This window comes from Balaenoptera ricei, chromosome 9 (assembly GCF_028023285.1).
Source record: "Balaenoptera ricei isolate mBalRic1 chromosome 9, mBalRic1.hap2, whole genome shotgun sequence".
In the NCBI taxonomy this organism is placed as follows: Eukaryota; Metazoa; Chordata; class Mammalia; order Artiodactyla; family Balaenopteridae; genus Balaenoptera; species Balaenoptera ricei.
In genome coordinates this window covers 100042074-100068152 of record NC_082647.1, presented here as the reverse complement: position 1 = coordinate 100068152, position 26079 = coordinate 100042074, and the positions used below count along the sequence as shown (strand labels likewise).

At 40.8% G+C, this 26079-nt stretch overlaps 1 protein-coding gene across 3 annotated transcripts in view; it reads left to right on the top strand.

The window, feature by feature from the left end:
- Window positions 1-25480, top strand: part of AMPH (amphiphysin) — a 180389-nt gene extending 154909 nt beyond the window's left edge. For all 3 annotated transcript variants that reach the window (XM_059932887.1, XM_059932886.1, XM_059932885.1), the window contains 4 exons: window positions 15603-15812; window positions 17572-17811; window positions 20340-20441; window positions 24322-25480. In XM_059932887.1, the coding sequence (XP_059788870.1) occupies window positions 15603-15812; window positions 17572-17811; window positions 20340-20441; window positions 24322-24429 (660 nt within the window). In that variant the 3' untranslated portion in view covers window positions 24430-25480. The remainder of the gene's footprint in view (window positions 1-15602; window positions 15813-17571; window positions 17812-20339; window positions 20442-24321) is intronic.
- Window positions 25481-26079: the final 599 nt, after the last annotated feature.

The window sequence follows — 26079 nt, the reverse complement described above, 5'->3', positions numbered from 1 at the left end:
CCCCGCCTCCCCTGCCTTTAGCTGTGCTCATCTCATCATCCCATTTCTCCCTTCTCATTCATGCTTCACTTGGACCAAATCACCTCCGTATCTGTCATGGCTACCCAGGTTCAAATGGCCTTTATTCCTTTGACAGGGAAACTGCATGCTCTTACTGTTTTTTTTTTAAGGAAGATATCCAGAGACCTGCTCTTACGCTGTCATGTAGCCACAGGCTTGGGTCTCAAAACAGGGTGCCTTGATTCTTTCTGATACTCTCCCATTCATGGTCAATAGGTTGTAATAACTCACAACTAACCAGACTTGTTAATGCTCTGCCCCACCTGTGATGGCTGGAGATGGGCCTTCCATTAGGGACTAACCTGCAGATGATACACAGAAGGGTAATCACCTTGTTGGTTGTGTCTACACGATGATTTCTTACCATATTAGTTTTGTAGGTTGGTGAAGGCCCCAGGAGGGACTGAAATCCTATATTAGAAATCCTTGAATCTATAAGGACTTCTATGGGAACAACCATTTGCTCAAAGTCAAGTCTGGTGCTGGCTGTTATAGCACAAGAGAGCTTGAGGATGTATTTTGTGCAAGAGTGGAGACTCATTTGTCTGCCTGGAACCCTTCTCTAACCTGCTCCTTTCAGCTACACACCACACCACACCACATCGAAAACTGGGATGGGCTCTATATGCACCCTATTGAATTGGATAAGTTAACACACGTGAAAGTGTAGAATGATACCAAGGAAAATTTACCAGGGAAGTTTACCAAAGTTTCCCAGGGAGAGTGAACAATAGTTTATTTATGAAATGCAGTTAAAATATCTCCCAAGAATTTCAATCAGGGTACCCTACAGCCTTCCCAGAATCTGTACAAAGAGGGAGACCAATCTCCCTATTCCCCAAATAACATTGCCTAGGTGAGATAACTAAAGAAATAAAAGCTATATTTTTGCTGTCAGTGCCCTAGGTTGTTTTACTGGGAAAAGGGTAGGTCATCTGTCAAATTTATTATTTATTAATAGAGTAGAAAAAATAAATAATAGGGCAAGATAGTGATGCAAAATACAAATTGAGAATTACTCAAGAAAAATGATCGTATTTTCCATGTAAAGGTACACAGTTGGACCAAGTTTTGTAAGGAAAACAAGACTGTGTTCTGCTAGATTGAGTGCCTCCTAAAAAGGCTGTTTGCACAGATTGTAGACTGGGAAGTGCTGAGGCTTCGTGCTCCAGTGTCCGGGATTTTTCTTCTTAACTCTCATTCCCAGATTCACCGGTGATCTTAGTAACTCAGTGCAGATGGAGCATTTTCATTTGGTGTCAGATCTCTCCACCCAACGTAGGATGATTTAAATAACAAAGGAAGGGAAAGAGGCAATTGAATCTTCGAACACTGTTATAATTGAGAAGAAAATTAATTTTAGAAAGAATATGGACCATGCTGGGGAGTTAGAAAGATATTGATTAGGTTCAGATATTGATTTAGAAATGGCTTCAGTTCTGAAAAGTTGTCACCAAATTTCTATTTTGAATAGCAGCACAGACTCCATCTTTACCAGTGCTTTTTTTTAAATTAATTTTTATTGGAGTATAGTTGATTTACAATGTTGTGTTACTTTCTGCTGTACAGCAAAGTGAATCAGTTATACATACACATGTATCCACTCTTTTTTAGATTCTGTTCCCATATAGGTCATTGCAGAGTATTGAATAGAGTTACCTATGCTATATAGCAGTTTTCTATTTTATATATAGTAGTGTATACCAGTGTTTTTAAACCCAGTTGATTCAGTGCCCCAGACTATTCAGTGTAAGGCTTAATGACATTAATGCCCATGGTTTTGAGCAAGGGTATTCTGGGTTTGACAGTAGGGTGGAGATGTGAAATAGACAAGCTCATGTGTTAAATACAGGCTCGAATATTGATCCTCCAATGGCCATGACCACATAACCTCTCATACCCATCCTTACTTTAACAAACTTATGTAAGCAGGTTTTGTTTTCTCAAAGTCTAAGTTCATTGGTTTTCCAATGAAGAATCTGAGTAGCTACCAATTATCAAGTACCTATTGTGTCGTACCTACTACATATATAAAGATTTATAATCTTTTAAATCAAGGGTGGTGTTAAAACTATTTAGCAATCTGTACAGTATAAGCATCAACCATTACTAGAACGGGCTTCCCTCATGTTGGGTAAGGAGATGTTTGGAAGAATTCTTTTTTTAAAAAAAACATTTATTCATTTGGCTGCGTCGGGTCTTAGTTGTGGCACGTGGGATCTTCGTTGCGGCACGCGGGCTTCTCTCTAGTTGTGGTGCGTGGGCTTCAGAGCACACGGGCTCAGTAGTTGCCCCGCCGCATGTGGGATCTTAGGTCCCTGACCAGGGATCAAACCCGCATCCCCTGCATTGGAAGGCAGATTCTTAACCACTGGACCACCAGGGAAGTCCCTGGAAGAATTCTTCATTGTGAAAATGCTTGTCTCCTAAAGATTATGTGAACTTTAGAGAATAGAAAATTTAGATGCCTTGTGAAATGCAAGGCAGTTTGGAGAATCTTATGAAGGATTCAGGCACCTGCTGAGATGCAGAGGTGATTAAGAACAGCAGGTCCTGAGCTGACCATGTGAGTCATCCTGTCTAAGAAGAAAAAGTTCAAGCAGTTGATTTCTCCACCCTCAAATGGACTAAAAAATAATAGTAAGAGAGGGCAGCTTACAGCAGTTTGATTTGCCTAATACTCATCAAAAGTGGCTACTTTTCATGTTTTAAAATGGATACACTTGGATAAAGTCAGTGCTCCCCCCAAGTCCGCCCTTCTACTTAAGAAAATAATCTCAGATAAAATGTGTTTTTGTTCTCTTAACGTAGGTTTATAGCTTCTTTTTTCTGGTCATAATTGAGATAATATTAGGGTTATTTTTTCTGAAGAAAGCTCTCTTCTGTTGCTAGATGTGTGATATTTAGTTGTAAAGAGATGAAAATCCACACCGTGTCCCGAGCATTAATTAGCAGGCTGGCTGTAGCTGTCATCAGTCACGATGGGGTTGACGTGACCTTTTGAGGTCATCATTTTTGCTGCCGAAATGTCACCACATGGTTATTATTTCCAGTCTTGACAGAATGCATTTCGTATGAAGTGAAATTTGTGGTGGTTTTGTTAAAAAAAAAAAAAAAGAGGCAAATGTAATTTCAAAAACAGGAAATTTGAGCAGCGGTTCACAAAGAAACCTCGGGCTCCTAAGAAAAGTTTAATTATTACATTTTTGTTTGTTGTCTCATTCCCCACCTAGCTAATACTGTTTTTAGTTTTTCCCTACAGCACCAAATTTTACCAGTATATCTGCAAGATACATTTTAAAAACCAACACTTGCTGCCTCTTCTCCAGACGTTTCCATGTTATATAAGTACTGTAAATTTTCTTTAGGAAAAAAAAAATCAATATTTGTTTAGAAATATATCAGAGAATTAGGTTCAAAAACAGATAAAGATGATTTTTACCTACATTTATTTTCTTTCAGAGAATCCCTTCTAACTTTCTCTAAATTTCTGTCTGCTCCTATATTTTGCTCCAGTGATGTGAAGTGGACCAATGTCTTTTGTCCGTATTATTTTTAAAGAAATAATGCAGTGTAATTAAATTTAGGGTTAACATTGTTTCCAAAACAAATAAATGGGGAAAAGATCGAGGTAGATATTTTTAGAATTTTAGAATTTTTAGAATAATTTTAGAATCCTGGAAGGTGAAACACTGACCCATTATTTGAGGAACTACTTTTGGTTTTGTTGTGTTTCGTTTTTTGAACATTTCACCAAACTTAAGTTGACTTGTCAGGACCAATTTAAACCAACAACTATAGACAGATTGATGATAGATACATAGATACATAGATACATAGATACATAGATGATAGCTGATAGGTAAACAGACAGATGATAGATAGATAGGTAGATGATAGATAACTGATAGGTAAACAGATAGATATAGATAGATAGATTAGATAGATAGATGATAGATAATAGGTAAACAGATAGATGATTGATAGATGATAGCTAGGTAGGTAGATAGGTAAACAGATACATGATAGATAGATACATAGATAGAGATATACGCTATGGTCTGTGAACTTAATCTTTCCAGGAATATTTCTATCTGTGTGTGTAGAATGCATGTGCTAGTTTCCTCCTTCATTCAGCTGGTAGATATAGCTGAGTCCTCTCTAGATGTCAGGCTCTGTTCCGGGTCTGGGGGATACGGTGATGCAGGCAGTAGATACGGCTCCTGCCGTCCTGGTTCACACAGACTGGCGCTGGGTGAGGCAGACATTACACAGTGGTCCGGGCATCCTTCTGTGATGGGCGTGTGTGTGGGCAACAGCACTGAGTTTTCTCCTTGTGCAGCGTGAACGTGGGAGCTCAGGCTTCCACTGTGCCTCTAGATGTGAGCTCGGATCTGTCAGAGGAAGACACTGAGGAACAGGGGAAGTCAGCAATTCCTTGTCTGCCCTTCATTATCATAGAATTATGTCCAAATGCAAAGTGCTCACTCTGCAGCATGCTTTAAATTATAATGTATATAATTATATATGGATATGGATATTTATGGCAATAGATAGATAGACAGGCAGGCAGATATGCATATCTTGGAGATAGATGTACCTTTTTTACCTTTCTCAGAAAAAAAATCATAGGAATGGTTATTTTCTCTGAGTTTGACTGCATTCCCATTAGCAGCTAATTACATTCTCAGTGCGCTGCAGGCCAAACAAATAGCTGTTACTTTTGTGTTCCATGGCACCCAGCACAGAACTGGGTGAATAATACATGCCCAGTAAATTCTGAGTCATTGATCTGTTGACTGACTGACACTATGATCTACTGATCCTGAAAGAGACTACAGCCAAAGCTATTAAAATACCGATATTACTTGGTCATTTTCTTTCTTTCAGTTTCCATTCAGATAATTGAATTTTTATATTTAGGAAAAGGAAGCTGCTTATTGTGATCAAAAGCAGGGCCACCTTTCTCATTATGCTGCACAGTGGCCTTGTGACATCTGAGCCCCAGTTGCCACAAATGTAGTAAAATGGGATTAATGATAATTACCTTCAAAGTTTCTGGCAAGGGCTTGGAAATAATCCATGTCCCTAGTTTAGCATCTGGCACGTAGATGTTCCTCCAGCAGTGAGAGTTGGATAATATCATTACTGTCATCATCTTCATGATAAGTGGTTTCCTCCAAGATAAGCAGATGTAGGTGAAAGCTGTACTCTGGGAAGGAGCTGGCCACAGATGTGGAAGATGACAGCACCCCTTTTCCTTTTGTTGCACGTTGATATTAAGGGACTTGATCTTATTTATGTCCCCATCAGCGCAAATTTCCTCTTGGTTCCTAAAGAAGCTGCATCCCATCAAAATTCTTTGCCTTTTCTGAGAAGACTTTTTCTCTTCTAGGGACCTTCATATTGGGTCCATTGATAGGGAATGTTCCAACCTTCACTGCCAGGAAGATGTGGGCACTCAGAGGCATGCAGCCTCCTTCAGGGGGTGATAGAAGGAGCACACAGGCAGATGAGCTCCAGAGATGTATTCACAGTTGACCCAAGTGGCCGGGCCAAGACCTTTCTTTCTCTCTGCCACTGCAGCACATCGCGGGGAAGAGATGGAGTTAGCCAGGGCTAAGATGAAGGTAACAAGATGGTGGACAACTCCCCACGCCTCACACCTCACAGAGCAGGTTGACCTGGGGTTGTCAGTTTCCATCTCTGGAAAATGGGGCTGTGGTTGTTTCCATATGTGGCTGATAGTAAGTATTCATTAACCACCTGCCAGCTGTTAAGCAGCACACACAAACCATCTTCCCTGCTTTCTGGGGTCTCATATTCCAAAGCCCTTTCTTGCACAGACCCATGTGAGGATTGTGGAATGTTATTATTTCTTCAGTGTTATAATTACATGTGAACATGATCGTGAAGTTTCAGATTGTTCTTCTACTTTCGAGGAGCAATTTGTCGATGATGGGTGCCTAGTGATTTTTTAAGTGTTACTTTTGGCATGTGCTTTTTTTTCTTATTGAGGTGCAATTCACATAACATGAAATTAATCGATTTAAAGTGAAAAATTCGGTGGCTTTTGTACATTCCTAATGTACAACCACCACCTCTATCTCGTTCCGAAACATTTTCATCTCTCCAGGTTAAAACCCCATACCCATGGTCCCCCCCTCCAGCCCCTGGGAACTGCCAGTCTGCTTTCTGTCTCTATGGATTTATCTACCTTGGATATTTCATATACATAGAATCATACAATATGTGACCTTTTGTGTCCGGCTTGGTGTATACTTTTTGGCACAGACTAAATCTAGTGCTTGAACTTGCTGTTTTTAACGTGGTTTTGGTTGTAATTAACTTCAGGATAAAAACTCCCTTATTCTCTCTCAGTATTTACTGAGGTCAATGCATAAGCCCACGTTGATACCATTCCTGGCCATCCAGCCCAGTTGGGTAAGACCAGACCCAATTGGGCTGATGGCCAGGAATGCTAAAAAGACAACTGTTTATAAAACCCACCCCCAACCCCCCATCAATCCTAGTCTTACCCCAAACAGGATTTCGACTTGGCAGAGCCTTGGAGATGTGTCTACGGGCTCAGGTCTCTCACTCCGTGGGTCCCAGCATCAAGGTTTATTTGGTCCATGGATGATATGGAACTGAACATCCAGACCAGTGTGTCTTATAGTTCTGCACCTGTTCTTGCCCTTTCTTGTTCTGTTCATCCTCTCAGCACCTCCAGGGTAGAAGGTCCTTTCCATGGACCTCTCCTCATTAGTGGACATGAGCTGGAACCATAAGTGTGATTAGGAAAAAGTGCTTGATTTTGGATCAGAGATCCCTTCCTTTTCTCTGGCAAATTGAGTCTCAATGTTGCCAATATTGAGTCTCAACCACCCCAAGTGCTGCCTTTGAGAATTACTGTGTTTGGCCTGCAGTGAGAGGCAGTATGACTGAAACACCAAGAGAGTTAAGGCGCAGTCAACAGGACTGTATTGTGTGCTAATATTTGACATACATTATCTCACAGCAGTCCTGTGAAGGAAGCATTCTTTAGGTATCATTACCACATTTTGCAGATTAAGGAAAGTGAGACACAGAGTTTATGTGGTTTAAACCAAGATCACACACCCAGAAAGTGATGACATGAAATGCAAATCCTGACATTTTAATCCATAGGTATTCATCTCCTAACTACTCCAGATGCTGTATTTTTCAAAAGAGCAGGTTTTATAAAAGTACATTTACAGACCAATCTAAAGCCAACAGGGTCACTACTGGGCTGAAATCCCTCCACGCTGACACCAGGACTTTCTCCAACCAATGCTTCAACTTGGTGCATATTCCTGATGTGGAGCTGAAGGGTCAAAAAAAAATAAAAATGATTGTAGAGCCCAACCTTGAGCTTCTCAGAGACAATGGGTATCCTAATCCTCCACTTTGGCTGCAAAGCAGGGATCTAAGGGGATGTATTGGAAAGATCCCTGAATCAAGAGTCTGGAGACTCTTGGCTCCATGGCTAACCAGTGAGGTGGCTTTGGGGAAATCATTTTCCCGTTCTCTACCAGTTTTCTCATCTCTCCTTTACAAGTTGTGTTTGATACACAATATGGTCTCTTCCTGCTCTCAAAAATCTACAACTTACTCCATTAAACAGTTAAGGATTTCCAAATCCTTCATAATGAGAGCGCCCTTGAATCATGTCTTATTTTCCAGCTTCTATTTGCTAGGCAAATGGGGCGACAGATCAGCACGGAGTGTTTTACTTACCAAGTCCAGGGACTAGTCAAAGGCTGTCATATCAGAGGGTAGGCAGTTGGGTCTTCCACATGTGACAGTCAGCTGCTTACCTTTCCTGAAGATTCAGGCCTCCGACTGCCATCTGGCTGAGTCACACGTTGCCCAGGGACATGCCTGTGGTTCTTGGCAGGGTCAGGGTTGGGAGTTGCCAGCAGAGCATGATGACATTTCGGTGATTTGCAGATCTCCATGTTTTGGTTTAGTCCCTGGGTGTGTCTGGCAGCCCTGCTTCTGCCTTCTGCTAACCCCAGCCTGAGCCCACTCGCTAGAAGGCCGTTTGCACAGCGGCAGCAAATGCCCAAAGATGCCATAGCCAGGCGGGGTGAAATGTTTATCTTGCAGTAAAGGCATTTTCTAGAGAGCCTCTTTAACAAGTTCTTTGCAACCCCCATTGCAGCTGTGTTTTGTGGCTGCTTCTGAAACTAATACTTGCTCACGTCCCAATCTCTGAGAGTGTGCAACGCACAATATTTACCTTTGCTTGTAAAGACAAATCCACCTTTCCTGCGCATTTCTCCCATACACTTTGCAAATGAATCTCTAATTAAAACTTTAATAATTTAATGTGTATCATTATTGGATATTCTGCTATGACCTTAAAGGCCAAATTAACCCCAAAATTCCTTAACTTTGGCATTTCAGCAGGAGATCTTAATTTTTAAAGGAAGTATGGAGCTAAATTGGACAGATGTTGCCATGGCAACCCTGCTGCCAGCAGCCGAGTTGCGCTGGGACCAGGCTGCTAAAGGCTGATGATGGGACCGCAGGCGATACTAGGAGAGTAGATTGAAAAAGATGATTGAGCTGAAGGTCAGGGGGAGAAAAACCCACTAAATCCCTTTATTAGAAAGGAAACGTATAGATTATCAAATGCAGTTTGTAATACCAGGGGCAGCCTTTGAAGGGAACAGCATTGGAGGCATGGTGTTCCGTGGGAGAGCTCACGCTACAGTCTTGCTGAAGGGGAATCATGACCTGCCGTGTTTTAAGTGTAGTTTATGTGAGGAGGAGTACCGTCCACCAGACTGTGTCTTAGTATAGGAACCTTCTCTTCTGTAGCTGCCTCTTAAGCTTCTCTTTAAAATGGATCCTGAAGAGAATCCTGTGTTTTCAGACAAATGCTTGGATCTTCAGACAAGTCAAGAGCTCAAGTTGGATCCAGAACAAGGGCTGGGCAGGAAAAGGCCAGGATGGCCTGGAGCCAGGATTCACACTGTGAGATTCACCTCCCTTCATTACTTCCCAGAGGGACCCAGGGATCACTCCAGCTCCAATGCTTGTTAGTGGGAGAGTCAGAACTAAAACCCACGTTTCCAGCTCCATCTCTAGGACTACTCCCACTCCATCATATTTCCTCACTTGTAAAATGAGAACTCTGGGTTAGATGAGGCCTCCGGTCCTTCCAGGTGTGGAATCATATCAATCTCTAACTTGTGAACATAGCTAGGACTGCCCAAGTGCCCAGTTTCTAAGTGTTTTCGGTTGTAACTCTGCAGTGCACTGGATAACACCAGGAGATGGATTCTTCTTTTCCACTTTCCCATTCTGTACATATCTTTCTAAACAATGGAATTTACAGGACTATTGACAAAAATAATGGGGAGAAATTCTATTCAACCAATCTCTTCTTGATAGCTTTCGATTATATAATTTGTATCAAGTAAGAGGGATTTTACAACATGTTTGCTTAGGTGCCCGGATACATCATGTCTACAAATAAAAATGTTATTTATAATCTACAAATCTCAACTTAAAAATAGCATTCCAAGAGTGTAAGTGAATGCATTGGCTGTAAGAACACGCTTGAATTCTTCAGCAAACATTGCTTGCTTGGGAGTCGTCAGTAGGATGTGGCAGGTCTGTGGAGGTGCCGGCTCTCAGGATCACTGTGGAACTCTGATTTAGAGGTGCGTTGTTTTCTTGGATGCCGTTTGGTGTGAAAAAACACAGAATTTAGAGTTAGACTGTTCCAATCCTGGTTTACGGACTGGGCAAGTCACTAAGTATGAGTTGACTTGTGTAGAAAGCGGGACTGTATCTAATAGGGCTGTTGGGTGAATAATATGCAATAAATGTAAAACACCTGGGATAGCGCCTGGACAATTGTAGAGCCACAGTAAATGTCAGTTTCCCCGACAGGCTACAGAATGTGCATATATATATTGAAACTGTCAAGCAGAAACCTGTCTGTGGGTCAGAATTATTATTCTCCATGTTTGGGATAAATTGGAAAGCCTAGAATTCAGTGATCTTTTAGCCAAGTGCCTCCTGCCAAGAGCAAATGTCAGGAAGAGGGCTACTCTCTGACGCAAGTGTAACCAAATGAAAAATATATATTTCTTACATTCTTTACTTATCATTTGTGTCATTTACCCCAGGAATATTTTAATGAAAATCAAATGCATCCGGTGAGCACATAACTGAAGATTGTAAGACTGAAACAGAAAAAAAATAAATCACAAAATTTTACCAGATTCAGTGTCATCAGTGTAGTTTTTCATTGTAATGCTCTTTACAATTAAATATACAAAGGGAGTCAAAGCATGAATAGTACTCTAAAAGTATTAGCCAAGCTCTGGAGAATTTTCCACACACCAGGGCATGAACAAGTCCTAAAAGCACAATAACTGAGCCTGGCATAGAAAACTATGTGCCATCCATCCACCCCAGACAGAAGACACTGGTACCCAGCCCACCGTGAGTGCGGGCACATCTTTCTGAAGCATCCAGGTCACCTGGGACCTACTGTCATTCTCACACCAACACATCCTTTGACACATGCATTTGGGGGATTTAAGACAGATGGTTGTGAAATGCTTACAATGTAACGCGGAGTGCAAAAGGCAGTGCTACCTTTACTACACACACGAATTCCCTGGACTTCATTAAGATGCAGATTCCAATTCAGTAGGTTTGGGGGTGGGGCCTGAGACCCTGCATTTCTAACAAGCTCCTAAGTGATGTTTCTGCTACTAGCTGGGACCAAGGGTGACACCGTAGATGGAGGATCCCAGTTCAGTTCAAGCACATGTGCCCCTAGCAAGAAGGTGTGTGGGAGAAAACACATCAAAATGTTAGCATTGGTCATGAAATGATGGGTACTTTGTTTTCTTCTTTATGCTCCCATGTTTTTCAAGTTTTCTCTAATGACCGCCATTTAATAAAAATACTAAAATTTTAAAAAGAAACTATATTGTATTAACACACACACAAACTAGAAACCAGCTAGTGTCCAATTATAGGAGAACTGTTAAATAAATTGTTAAATAGAAAAGACAAAGTATTATATATCCACTAATATAATTTTTCCAAGAAACACAATCCATGTCTTCTAAAATAAAGTCCCTGTATGCACAGAAAATGAATAAAAATAAATATATCAAAATGGTACCATAAGTTATTTATTATTTTGAAAACCATGGTATCTATTATTTTTTTATGCAGAAAAATACCTATTTTCAGATGGCTTACCCTATAGGAATTTCATACTAGGGCATCTCTTCACTTTTCCTTATCCAGATCAGTTACACAGTTGGCAAGCTGCTTTTCAGGCATTGTTCAGAGCTAATATTGCCAAGAAAACAGACAACGAATAAATAAAATAAATCAATAAATTACACAAAGCCCGCAGATTACAAATTCTCCTGCAGCCAATCACAGCTCTTATCTGGGGTCTCAGCCCTTGTTGACCTGCTTCTAGGGCACCATCGCCCAGAGGGACCGGTTAGTTTCTGTCACCCACTGTGTTTCCCTGCTGTGCAGGTTATGGGGGCCATTGTTGCATTGCATTCATTTCATTCCACTTGCAGGAAATCTCGCTAAGGCACGTAGGTGATTGAAAGGACTCTGTCATGCATGCCATGACCATATTGCTTTCCACCAAGGGGACTGTTGAGGCAGAAGATAAAAAGGCAGTAAGATCTGTACAGTGTGATAAAGTGAGAACCGCTCACCTTCTCAAAGAAGGTCCCCTGCAGATCCCTGTGATTTCTGTGTGATTAATGTGCAAATTGGCAATAGGGTGCATGTGATTCACGGACCTTGTGGATGCGGTAAACAACCCGAGGGTAGGGAGAACTGTTTTTAGTCTCTTTTTGCATCAGATGTTTTCCACCATAAATCTATTTGGCGAACAGATAGTACAGTTTTGGCAGAAGATAAGATAATGGTGTTTCTCTTAAAATGTGTAGTGAAGAGAAAAATTTAATAACGTTGAATATCAAAGGCTTGCAATACTTTCAGTAGTTTCAATACTCTGGTCTCCCTTTAAAAAAAAGAAACACAAAAAATACAGTCATTAGTCATTGTGGTTGCAGGTGTCTAGAGTCTAGAAAAGACTAAATTTAGAGTCTAAGTCTACATTAGCTAACAGATTGGAATGCATAAAAATAATCATAGAGGGATAACTCTGTCACTGAAAGCCTTTTTAATCTGTTCTTGATTTATCTAGAGCTAACACCTAATCTGAGCAAATGGATTCTATTTTCCATTGTATTTTTATGTTGTTCTATTATTGCGGTCAGTAAATATGCACTGGAAATATTTTGGTAAAAGAAGAAAATATGGCACAGATTCCAGACATAAGGTGAGGATCAGGGCATCCTTGATTTTTCAGAGGAATGTCGGACAGAGGCAGAAAGATACAAGGGAGTACAGGTGGCGACGTCCTTCCCTGTTTCTATAATGTTCTTAAGGTCTGTAAAATCAGAGTGTTAATTTCAGCTAGAGAAATAGGAATTCATTTCTAATGGACTCAGAGAAGGATGGAGGAGTGATCATTTCTTCCCTTTCCCAAGTAGGTCATTCAAAGTGTTTGGCTTTTCCCCTCTGTAGTCAGTGCCATTTCCTTAGCACCTTGTCTTTATTAGCATTGTTACTTTCAATATTTTGGTGATTTATATCTGCCGTCATTCTTATCAACAATATTCCACCTGCTCCATCCCTTTTTTTGTGTGTGACAGGGATCAGGTAAATTGCTGACATGCTAAAGCTGAGTTATTTGTTCCTTTGAGGTCAGCGAACATCAGAGCAGACAGACAGAGCCCTTGGTCTCCACCTGCTGGTGGCCGGCGTCGCTGCAACCACCCTGTCAGGTGTAAATCAGATCCAGCCAATGAGGATGCCTATTAAAATTATTTAACAAAGGAGAGGTGATAACATGTATATCTTGCACTAGTAAAATCGGATACAACCAAACTGATAGTTATATAGAGCCATAGAGATAAATCAGGGACTCATTATTAACATTCTATTTGTATCAAGTTAAAAAATTACTTTTGGTAACCCCATCGATACTTCACAAAAAATATATTCTCTTCGGGAGCTATATCAATCCAGTTGAGAGTAAAATCCAGTTACTAATAGTATGTGCTTGGAACATGTATGTAAGGAAGGGTTTATGTATAATAACTTGGAGGAGTAGCCTGTCAATACCATAATGGCTGCTTTTTGATCTGCAACACTGTGTCTGTGTGTATGTGTGTATGTAGTGGTATTCACTGCTCTGCTTGCCCATGCTGTCTGCATAGTATAGAGCCCGTCTGGTTCGAAGCTGTTGAAACCAGGGGCATGTTCACTCCATAGGTGTGATTTTTCCAGACAGATGGAAAGCATACAAAACTTAGAATGATGACAATACAACTTGTTTTCTATATTTGAGCTCATAAGTTCATTGCATGCACATTGTCTTTATGTATAGTTGCCGATGAGGAAGAAAATTCATTAGGTCCTTAGGATCCTGGAGAGAGCTTGTTGGTTTCTCCAACAGTAAAGCTAAGAGCAGTTGTTCATTACTCTTCTTAGAATTAAGATGCCCTCCTAATATATATTCTGAGTATTACTCTTTTAACAATGGTAACAAACATATATATAAAAAGACCCGTTTATGTAAAACAAGAGATGCAATTCTCTTAAATTTTTAAATTAACCTTTTATTATAGGAATTTTCAGTCATTCACCTAAATATAAATCCCCCTGTACCTGTTACCCCACTTCAGTAATTATCAGCGTTTATAATTCACCTTAAATAAGTATATTACAATTCAAGTAGAAGGATTACTTTTCTGAAGTCATGTGCTTTAATGCCAGAGTAGAAAAAAAAAATAAATGCCATGTAATGGCCAGTGGCTGCATTTTGGATCATTGCATACCGTATGGAGAGCCAAATTCTCATAATAGGAAATTCTCCTAAGAGAGGGAAGTAAATTTCTAAGAATATGAGTAATACTTATAACAAATACTACACTGTTAGCATTATTTTTCATTTCTAAAGTAAAATGTTGCAGAAAAATGTATTCTGCAACAGGTTATTTATTTATTTTTCTTTTTTTTAATTGAAGTATAGTTTGTTTACAATGTTGTGTTAGTTTCCAGTGTACAGCAAAGTGATTCAGTTATATATATATATATGTGTGTGTATTCTTTTTCAGATTCTTCTCCTTAATAGATTATTACAAGATACTGAGTATAGTTCCCTGTGCTATACAGTAGGTCCTTGTTGGTTATCTAATTTCTATTTAGTAGTGTGTATACTGCAATGGGTTATTTTTATAAATAAAAGTAAATTTGAGTCAGAAGAAAGTTGTTATTTTAAAAAGTGTCCTGCTGTGACTGTAGGTGTGTAGCTCAGAATCTCCATGTCCCATTTCTGAGGCCCGATTGGCAGGCACTCTCCATCACACTTTTCAGTATTCTGGGTTTGACAGTTAATATCTGCAACATCAGAGCTTTCCTAACTTAGTAGGACAGACTGGGTAGAATTTATTCAATAAAGAAAAGGAATGGCTAATGCTAATCACATCAGCTGGCAAGATCAGTTTTTGAAAGATGCGTCCTGAGTGTATTATATAAGATCAAGCTACAATTCTCCTTCTTTCTCAGTCTTTCCGATTTGAACCTCTCAAATCACGTCTGCCAAACTGATGTGAGAGTCTTGTTCAAGACTTGGACTCCATAGCCGATCTGTGCAAAACTAAAACTTCTGATTGCACTTCATTTCATTATTACAAGTTTTAAATACTATTTAAAGCTCTTCTGACTGCGTTCCAACCTTGGAAACAAAATTCTCTTTTTTTCTATCTTGCTTTTCTCAGTAAAGGACCCAAAGTCTGATTTGATTTTTGGATTATATTGCATATTTGATGACGAAAATGATTTTCCCTTCATTCTCAAGAGGTCTCGTTGAGAAACTTCCTAATTTTTTTTTTTTTCATGGCTGTGATTTAGCTTCTGGGACCTTTCCCCATGAAGATTTGAAAGTTCATACTAAAATACAGTGTTTCTAAATTCTGACTTTGTGTGATGAGGGTACTTTCAAGTGGCTTTCTTCCATGACCCAGGTAGTATCGGGCCCGGGCCCCTTCCATTTCATCACTCAGATAGCCTCTACAGCCTTGCCGCCCTCTGCTTTCAGCCAACAAAGCTAGAAAGAGCTTGAGGAGGGGACCACGCACACCTTAAAAGCCATGTCTCAGGAGCGGCATGTGTCACTTCCATTCAAATTCCGTGTGCTACACCCAACTGCAAGGAAAGCTGAGGAATGCAGCATTGTTGCGGGCCAGGAGGAAGAGGAGTCAGGGTTTGTTGAACAAATGGCAGACGCTGGTGTACCTGCATCCTGGGCTTCAGGACATGACAAAGAAAGCCTGGAAGTCTGATGGCCTCGGCGGAGGGGAGAGACGTGAAAGGGCTGAGCCTGACTCTTACTGAGGCCCGTGGAGACAGACACAGCCTGTTTGGTTTCTGCTTTACAGCTCATCCCTGGAACGGATGCTGATGTGACGGCTGGGGCCTTGGTGCCGGCAGCCGAGGGGGCCCCCGTGGGGGAAGCAGAGACAGAGAAGGTGACTCTTCCTGCTGGAGAAGGAGCGAGTTCAGAGGAGGCCAAGATTGACACCGAAGCCACAGAGGCTGTAGATGGTGACAGACCTCAACCGGTAGAGACAGAAGCAGCAGTAACTCAGGTACATGTCCTAGTAAATGGAGGTTCTAGGGAGATACCGCCCATTGAAATCCTCTGTCTGTTGCTTAATGGTGGTACCTCTTTGGGATGTGGAGTCGTGGACAGTTGGTAGCCGTTCTGTGGCACTGCACTCCACCAAAACGAAATAGTCCATTCTCAGGAAGAGCGGCCTCAGCATTCTCTCAGTATCAGCATTGTGAGGCTGCACACGGGCCCCTACTGCTCTGGCAGACTGGGCTTAAGCACGGGTAGGGGCAAAGGAAACCGTGGAATAACGTGACGGAGAAAAGGAGTGAAGCACAGTGAAAAGGACGAGAATGGGGGAAGGAGGAAGAGAATATGATAGAACAAATACAGGGTTGTTGGATGCAGTGAGAAAACAGCCACAAAATGCTTAGCCAGGTGCCAGGCACATGGTGAGAAGCCCGTATTAGTAGTTAAATCATATGACTCTAATTACTGTTTTGTGGTCATGATTTTTATTAGAGTGCCCCAAACTCACCATTAGGCTCCTTGCACCAAAAGCCCACCCCTGTGTTGGCACTTTCAAAAGAAAATGGGTCATTGATACGTACATGAAGTTGGAATTACCCGAGTTCTTCATTTCTTCAAAGAAACACTCAAAGGCAACAAATGCAGACGTTCCTAATGTGGAGCCTCAAACCCAGGAGCCAAAGCAAGGACCGCTTTTCTCAAGCCCATGTTCTTGCTCTTCTAAGTAGAAACAGTGAAGAGTTGGCTTAATGTGAGGCCTTGCTTTTTCCTGATTATTTTACTCATAATAAATTTCCAATAATCTCTCCAGAGTTACTTAAAGCTTGAAATTGAATGATCCCTTCAAACAGCAGGTAGCAGTACTACTTAGAGAAATAACTCAAATGTATATGCCTTTTTTTCATTAGATTGTCTTTGTCACAATGCCAGGCATATTCCTGTACGTATTGCTATGCTTGTTGAAAGAGTGTATTGTTTTCTCCAAATTGAAGAATGGAGGTGCCTGTGTCCGCTGATACCTGAGGATGTATCAAACTTGATCTCCAGGCTTCCATTATGCTAGGGAAATTCCCCTCAGTGCTCATCTTTGTTAAAAAATGAAAGAGAGATCTTGATCCTTTGGTTCTGCTTTTCCCCCCAGACAACACCGTACTTAGAGTGGTTGGTGGGACTTGTCATCCCTCAAGTTGTCACTGCAGTGTGGGCTCTGATGATAATCGACAAGCAAAGGACAGGCAGATTATCTCCAAACACGGGCCACCAGATCTTTACCAACAATATGGTTTCAAGGAGAAAAGCAGTCACAGGAGGTGAAATGTCAGTTTCAACCGAGGGTTACTATTCAGTGGGACAAGAACGGACCACTGTGAAAATGAGAGCGTCCTTGGAGTCCTACTACATTCCCCTTCAGGATTGTCCCCCCACCCCATGGTGACTCTCCCTCTCTCCCCGAAGCCTCCTATCCCACTTCCCAGTTTCCCTAGGAAAACCTCACTCTTACCAAACTTCCTGGTTGTTCAAGGATCCAGAAATTAGTCCTACTAAGGGCTTCTGTCTCAGGAGAGATAGAAAGGAAGCCATGTCGGGAGGAAGGTCCTGCAAGGTGGAAGGGCCAAAGGCCAGAAGAAGGGAACAGCAGGCATTTAGCTGAATGGGGGAGGTGGGGACAGTGGAAGCAGGCAGCGTCGGGTGGGATAGCGGCCGCTCTTGGAGGGTACAGAAGTCTTCTTTCCCAGTCGCTGCCAACCACATTTTTCTTCCTTTAGGAGAAGGTCATCCCTTCGGTGGTCATAGAGCCCGCCTCCAACAATGAAGGGGAGGGAGAACATGAAGAGACCATGGGTGCAGAGTTCAAGGAGGCAACTGCCGACGCGGCTCTTCCGGGCTCCACCGGCGAGACGCCAGCGCTGGCCTCGGAGGAGCAGAAAGCGGGCAAGGCCTCCCAGCCGGCCGCCCCCTCCGCAAGCGAGGCCTTCCAGGAAGGGCCTCCCGGCTTCCTCTACAAGGTCTAAACATTTCTTCTTTTTACTTTGTTTTTTTTTTCTTATTTTATTCAATGTCAGGACAATGTAATAGAAAAATCTGTCACTTTGGATGGAGAGCAGAGTGTAATTAAATTTAGCCCTACTTGAGAACTGTGTACCATTTGATTTGCAGTTAACGAGGTTCATTGTTTAGTTCAAAAGCTTGTGCGTTTGGTTGTCTTATCTGCACGAAGGGATACATTTGCAGTGCCACACCTGATTTTTAAATATATTTTCAGTTCTCTATGACCTGCGATACAGTTTTACTTAAATTAAAGCTGATTCTCTTTTAAAAAGGAGAAATGTGTTTCAGATCTCTTAACATTTGTTATTTTTTAATCTGGTGGTCATTTGTCCTTCCTTTGCTTTGAGGTCCTTTTGTGCAAATTTGGTTGTCTGATTTTTAATCTTTTTGCTATATATATTTGTGCTCTGACTGCCTTAGGCTTTATTCCCACATCCCATTGTAACATGGCAAGGTTTCAAAGCTGCTGGGCTACAAGAACCACAGTCATGTCTTTCCATATTTTAACAACCAATAATTAAAGAAAGTTCGCCACAGGGTAAATGATATGCCCCTTGGTAGTGAATGGGTGGATTTCTTCTTGGTAGTGAATGGCTGTGCCCTCTCGAGTTCCCCCTGGAGCCCAGGGCTTGAAATCATCCGTGGGCTCATCGGGTCCCCCATGGAGGGCAGGATACATGAATCGTTCAGTCAGCTCTGGCACCTCATTGTAGTGCATGGCACAGAGTAGGGAGTCAATAAATATTTTGAAAGTTAATAACTATCTTAATGGGCTTCCACGGTAAGGATAAAAAATAATGGCAAGAAGGTTTTGCTCAGAGAGGCCATCAAATGGCCACTAAAGTCTTCATAAAAGGAAGGGTGCATACCAAAAACCCAGTAAATACCTAGTACTTAAGTAGTACTTAATACCCTAGTTTAAGCCAGGGGTTAAAGGCAGATAATCCTACCTAACAGAATATAGTTGGAATGTTAATTTGCATGTTTGATTTTGCATTTCCTAATTCAACTCTTTGTCTTTTAAAAAGTGTTAACTCTATGTGTGTTTGTCGGGGTGGGATTGAGTAGAATCCTCTTCTTCTCTCTCTCTGCTCATTACAAAGTAACTGCTACCTTGTCACCTCCAGTGGGTCCAGGTGGGATTGATGAATGAATTAATGTGGAGAAAAAAGCTAGACTTGTGGCCAGTGAGGACATGTGTCCCACTGGGTTCTGTTTTAAGAAGAGGACATGAAATCAAGGGGGCAGGTGCCATGCAAAGCCAGGCCTGGCTGGGTCCCTCCCTGGCTTTGCTCACTAGCTGCAGTGTGAGATGGGGAATTGCACTTACCCTCTCTCTGGGCTTCAGTTTTCTCATCAGAAAAATGAATTTGATAGTCATTTCCAGCTCTGACATGTTATGATTCTGTATGCAAAATACACAACTTAAAAGCCAGGTGTTTAATCTTGGCAGTGGGATTGAGGCGAGGGATATGGGAGAGAGAAAACTGGCCATGACTAAATCATTATCCAAGCTGGGTGATGAGTCCATGGGGGTTAATTATAGTACTCTTTCTCCTTTTGCTTCTTAAAAATTTTCTGTAATCAAATTTTAAAGAAATCTTTCAAAAAAAAAGGGAAAGAAGGGTGGTGGGTTAAGACAGATGTTGTTAAAAGGTAGAAACTTGCAGCAAATAGTAAAGTAGACCTAGAGATCTAATCCATGGTGAATATAGATGACACTGTTGTATTATAGTCATCAAACCTGCTAAGAGACTAGAACTTAATTAACCCAACCACTAAAAAGAATGATAATTATGTAACCTGATCAGGTGCTAGCTATCGCTACAGTGGCAATCATATTACCATATATAAGTGTATCAAATTAATACGGTGTATACCTTAGATTATACAATGTTACATGTCAAATATATTTCAATTAAAAACCAGAAAAAGAGAGAAGGAAAAGAAACAGATTGTCATGGTTTAAAGGGTAAGATAGGGAAGGAAGTTTGCTTATAAAGAAATTGATCACAGGCTTAATTAGTAATTCCCATATAACATGCAAGTGATGGTTTTCTCAATTATTATTTTACAGAAGCTGGGGTTAGAGGAACTTTTCACTAGGTATCTTTACTTTGGGTTTAAAAACAAACAGTAACAAAACATTGATGATAATACAATGCAAATCTCTAACAAAAATATGATGAATTAAAATTTCATTAATGCACATTTTAGTTCCTGCAGAAGGCATTGCTTTACTAAATATACATTCAAGTGGCCTCAGTATCAGTCTGTAAGACTCGGATATTTTAAGTAAACAGAGATTAGGATTTCTTTTCTGTCTTCAGCGGCCTTCTTCCTTGGGGTGTGACTCATCTTCATCCTTTTTTATCCAGCTTGGAGATGCTTCTTAGAGAGCCTGCTGATAATCTGGCTGAGAAACTTTAATTTTACATCTCCTTTTCTTTCTAAAATGAATCGGTTCTCTTACAATCTTTTGCAGGTGGAAACACTGCATGATTTCGAGGCAGCAAATTCTGATGAGCTTACCTTACAAAGGGGTGACGTGGTGTTGGTGGTGCCCTCAGATTCGGAAGCTGACCAGGTAAAGGATGAGAGTGGAAAGTACTGCAGGCTGTATTGGTTTTTCCTGAGAGTCAGTTGGGCGCGGTGACTTCCTGAAGACGTTTCTACCTTCTGAGATGCTGTGCGACAGCTCTGAAAAGGGCTTAAGGTCACAGCATCACTAACTAGATTTTTAGGACACTTCTTCTGGGATGCTATTGGGATGCTATTATATATATATTTTTAATACAAATAGATGACAAAGCATAAATTACCAATATCAGGCAAAAGTGTCTAGGTGTCTCAAAATCATTAAAAACCTCATTATAAACTTATGAAAATATGTAAAATATATATAAAATATATTTTATACTTATAAAATATATTATAAAATATAAATTTATATATATTTTTGCATTAACCATAAGTTATCTTTTAAGGAAATAAAGAGAAAAAAAGCTAGTCTTTTATATTTACCAACATGTTTGCCATTTCCAGTGCTCTGATTTCTCCCTATAGATCTGAGTTTCCATCTGGTCTCAATTCCTTTCCACTTGAAAGACTGAGTCCTAGAGTGCTGATGTTCTAGCAGTAAATCCTCTCAGCATTTGTTTACATGACGTTTATTTGATGCCTTTATTCATCTTCATTTTTAAGGATTTTTAACTAGAGGAAGAATTCTGAGTTGGATTCTTTTTCTTTCAACTCTTTAAAGACATTGCTCCATTGTTTTCTGCTCTCTCCTATTTATATTAGAAGTCAGCTGTAATTTGTTTAACCTTGTTTCTCAGTATACACTGTGGCTTTTTCCCTGAGGACTTTCTAGAATTTCTCTGTATCTTTGGTTTTCATCAGTTCAACTATAATGTGCTTAGGTGTTATTTTTTTTTATAGGTCTCATGCTTGGGGTTCATGAGCTCCTTAGACTTGTATCTTGATTTTTTTTTTATTACATTCAGAAGATTTTTGGCTATTATTTCCTAATTTTTCCCTCTCTTTCACCTCTTTTTCCTCTGTCTCCAATTATATATATGTTGGACTTCTTGATGTCTAAGACTGGGTTTTTTTGTTCAGTATTTACTCCTCTTTGTACTTACATTGGATAATTTCCATTGATCTTCTTCGAGTACAGTGATCCTTTCTTCTGCTGCTTTGAATTTGTTGTTAATCTGATCTTGGGAATTTTTAATTTCAGATATTACTTACACAGGTCTATAATTTCTATGTTTTCTTTTATATAGTTTCTGTTTTTTTGCTGAGATTTTCCCATCTATTCTCATTATTACCATCTTTCAGTTTAAGTACTTGAACCGAGTTACAATAGCTGCTTTAAATTTCTTAGTAGTTCTCTCTTTCAAGATAGTCGTTCTCTGTAGTTCTCTCTTTCAAGATATTCTCCATAAAAGTGCTCCTCTGAATGCCCTGTGTCACACAGACTGAGGCTGATCCTCAGGGAGAAAACTCCATTAACAGATCTCACCCAATGCAGTTTCAAGGGTTAAATATCCCCTAATTTCTACCTGCTTTTGGTCATTTTCAGTGCCTTCAAATAGTTGTTATACATGCACAACTCCATTATTTGTAAAATTCTAATATATAAACTTATATTTTATAGCTGTCATTTCTAAATATAAATAATTGCATTTCTGTATGCATATGTATATATAACTACATATAAACATATAGTTGTTCTAGTGTTTATAACTGTTCTATGCAAAAGCATTTGTCTGATACCAGCTATTTTGCCACTACCCAAACTGGAAATCTTTAGTCTACCACATGTTTTAAGCAGTTAAAATTTAATTTTCTATATTTTCCTCACTAAAGATTGATATTAACTATGATTCTTCACTTTATAAGTTGCATTTCAGAATGTATGTGTTGGAATATATCTTGATGACGGGTTTGTGCCAGCCCTTTATTTTTGTCTTTATTGAAACTATTTTAAAATGCGTGACTCCACTTGGCTCCATTAGATTTTTCACCTGCTGTAAATAAAGTCAAATATAGACACTTGAGGGGAAAATGTGACCTTTTATATGTCTACTAGAGATTTAAAATTTAAAATATTTAGTTATCATCTTTTACTCTAAGTGTAACTTTGTCCTACACATACACAACATCATAATTTTATAGAGGACACTTTTCCTCATCAGCTAGGATTTTATCAGTTATTTTATTGAATCATTTTTTTCTCAGTGTTTTTTTTTTCTGCCTTCAAAAATTGGCCTGTCTAAATGCTTATATTTCTTGTCTATATAGCAGCATCAATTTATGGTCTCAGATTATATCAAAGGGAGTGTATTCAGCTTCTTTATTTAATTTTTGAGACCTTGTTTTATCTGATGTACTTGAACTATATTGGGGATTGGTTCAGATTAAATCCGGCTACCCCTCATTTTAAGTGGGATCTCTTTCCTGCATTGGTTAACATAATAAAGGTAGTCATTTCCCTCTCGTTTCACTTCATACGGTCTGTGTGTTTAAAATAGTTCCTTCAACTCAGCTTTTCCCAACTAGCCTCTGCTTATCTCCAAACAGCCAAGGGCAGATGGCAACCTCTGTTTCTCAGTTTTACATTTGGTCTCCCATGCTGTATGACCAGGCACGGATGGGTTCTTTAAACTTTCCGTGGTTAACTGTCTTCATTTTTGTGAGGGCACGCCTATACGATAGACAAATGTTTATGAGGAGTAATTTACAGACTCTACAGATGTTTCCAGCAAGAATGTCATGACATCAAACAGCTTTGTAGTTTATATAAACTTAAAAAGCAACAAACACAATAGTGATACCAGGCAACACATATCGAGCTGTTAGTATTTGGGAAGCCTTGTATATGGTGGTTTATTTCAGTTACATGATGTGAGCTGGCAGACAGAGTTCCTTCTTATAAGCAAGTGGTTGAGGATGAAATAAAAGACTTTCCATGGCCTTGTCAGCACTATATTCCAGCCCACTGGTCCTCACGCCTTTTATTCACTGTGATCCGCAGGACAGGAAATGGTCCTGTGTGTGATGTTTTCACCCGGTGTTCCTCTCTTTGCACTGGCTATAATCCTTCTTTCCTTCCTTCCTTCCTTCCTTCCTCCCTCCCTCCCTCCCTTCCTTCCTTCCTTCCTCCCTCCCTACCTTCCTTCCTTCTTTCCTTCCTCCCTCCCTCCCTCCCTCCCACACTGCTCGGCTTGTGGGATCTTAGTTCCCTGACCAGGGTTTGAACCCGGGCCCTCGGCAGTGAGAGCATGCAGTCCTAACCACTGGACTGCCGTGGAATTCCCTGCACTGGCTATAATTCTAATTCTGTCCTCTTCCTTAAGGACTTACGTCTTAATCCAGTTAGCATCAATTCACTATACTTTATACAAAATTATAATATTAATGTTAACCTTCAATTAACAATATACATAAAATAATTTCATATGTTTACTCCTTTTTTTTTTTTTAATGGCTGCGCTGGGTCCTCGTTCCTGTGCGAGGGCTTTCTCCAGTTGCGGCGAGCGGGGGCCACTCCTCATCGCGATGCGCGGGCCTCTCACCATCGCGGCCTCTCTTGTTGCGGGGCACAGGCTCCAGACGCGCAGGCTCAGTAACTGTGGCTCACGGGCCCAGTTGCTCCGCGGCATGTGGGATCTTCCCAGACCAGGGCATGAACCCGTGTTCCCTGCATTGGCAGGCAGATTCCCAACCACTGCGCCACCAGGGAAGCCCCTCCTTTTTTTTTTTTTTTTTTTTTTTTTTTTTAACTAACAGCTTACTTGGGACAAGCCTTCCCCCTGAGCTCAGCGCACCTGTTTACATGTAATGCATCATCCTCGTGCAGGACCACAATGCTCATTAAACCCATTATTTTATTAATCTTTGGCAATGCAGATTTTTCCAGTAGTTTGTTGGACTCTGAAAGCCCTGTCTTTGTCTTGCAGGATGCAGGCTGGCTGGTAGGTGTGAAGGAATCAGACTGGCTTCAGTACAGAGACCTCGCCACGTACAAAGGCCTCTTTCCAGAGAACTTCACCCGGCGCCTGGATTAGGGCCAGAAGTATTGTAGAAAGAGCCTGATTACTGGGTTTTTAAACCTTTGTGAAAACCTGAAGAGTTCACTTTTGCTATGACACTCTTAGTGATTTACAGACCAATGCCAGACAAAGTTTGGAAGCCTATGTCAATGAAGCATGTGTGCAAACAAATGTTTAGAGGAAAAAAAACAAGTAAATTAAGGAAAAAGTCTTCACTGGTTCCCACGTTCTTGCTAACAGGTTTGTTTGTGCTTTGTCCAAGCTGTGGAGACTTGTATACTCGACCCCCTCCCACCAGTTCTAAAGTAGCTTTCTCCAGACCAGAACCTTAATTTCTGTGCACCAAGTGTATGGTATTGAGTGGCTTCCCTGCAGAAGACGTGATGAGTTGTCCTGTAATACGAGATTATCTTATTCCCCTGTGCAGGTGTGAGCACGTGCTCTCTCTCTCCCTCCCTTTCACATTTACTGTGTTTAAAACGAAACTGCTGCAAAAGTTGTCACTGTTCTTTACCAGCACCTCTCTCTCTATATATATATATACGGACACACAGTCACACGAGCTAGTTCTCATCACTCCTGGATCTATGTGTATACACAAGGCTACATATACATAGTTGCGCTCTCTCCTTTCCATTGTAGCTTTTTAGCCTCTTATGTGTCATTGATACATGCGTTGCTCTTATTCCGTCTGGCATCACAGTTGCAGTTTTGCCTCTGGGCAAAACCAGCCATCCCATTGCCAAAAGAGTGGACAGTATCTGTGTTCGGAATGTGCGTTCTTCAGGATGCGACGACTGACGGCACGTCGGAGCTGCTGCCCCTTTGGAGAAAGCAGAGTCTGATGATCTGGATGTCCGGCCACCATGACTGGAGGTGGGCGAGTTGCCACCAGCAGCTAAATTGTCTTAATTTCTGCCTTTCCGAGACTGGCTAGCTGATGCGGCGTTTACATCCACCTCCAGAGAACACTATTTCAGAAAGCTCCTATATATTTCCACGTCTTTTTATTGATGCAACTCATCTTCACAGATCGTCCGAAAATAAGATATAGATGATGTATGCTGTACCCACAAGTCATCTGTAACGATTCTGTTTTCAGTGCTGTGTCATTCCAAATAAACCTTGGGTAATCTCCAGCAATGACCTTGACTCCTTCCGATGAGTCATTTGTTATGGAAAGCTTGTTGCATTCGGGTACACTGCTTGAAACAGTCTATGTTGGAGTTGTTGCTTGTGCAGAAATATGCTTGTCCCTCCGGGTTGTGCTCCACAGCCCGCCTCCCTTCCGCAAACCCCTGCATCCCAATCATTGCTGGGCCCGCGGTGGTCCCTGCTGCCTGGCAATCACTACGGCACAAATAACAGCTTTCAGTGGAGGCCCCTCCGAGGTGCCGGCTGTCGCTGCCCTAGTCCGTGTATCACAGAAATCTGACGACCTCCATAATCAGCAGTTTCTTCTCACACCAGCCCCATTTTTTTGGTTACTTTTCTTTCTGACATGTTTATGTTCGGAGGTACATACAAAAAATAGATTAGATGACATAGAAGAGTCAATTCACTGGACCATTGTTTATAGAAGAGAATTCTTAAAACCCTTTCTGTTGATTTAGACTCTTTTCTGCTAGTATAATTGTACTCAATATAAGCTGATCTAGAATGGGT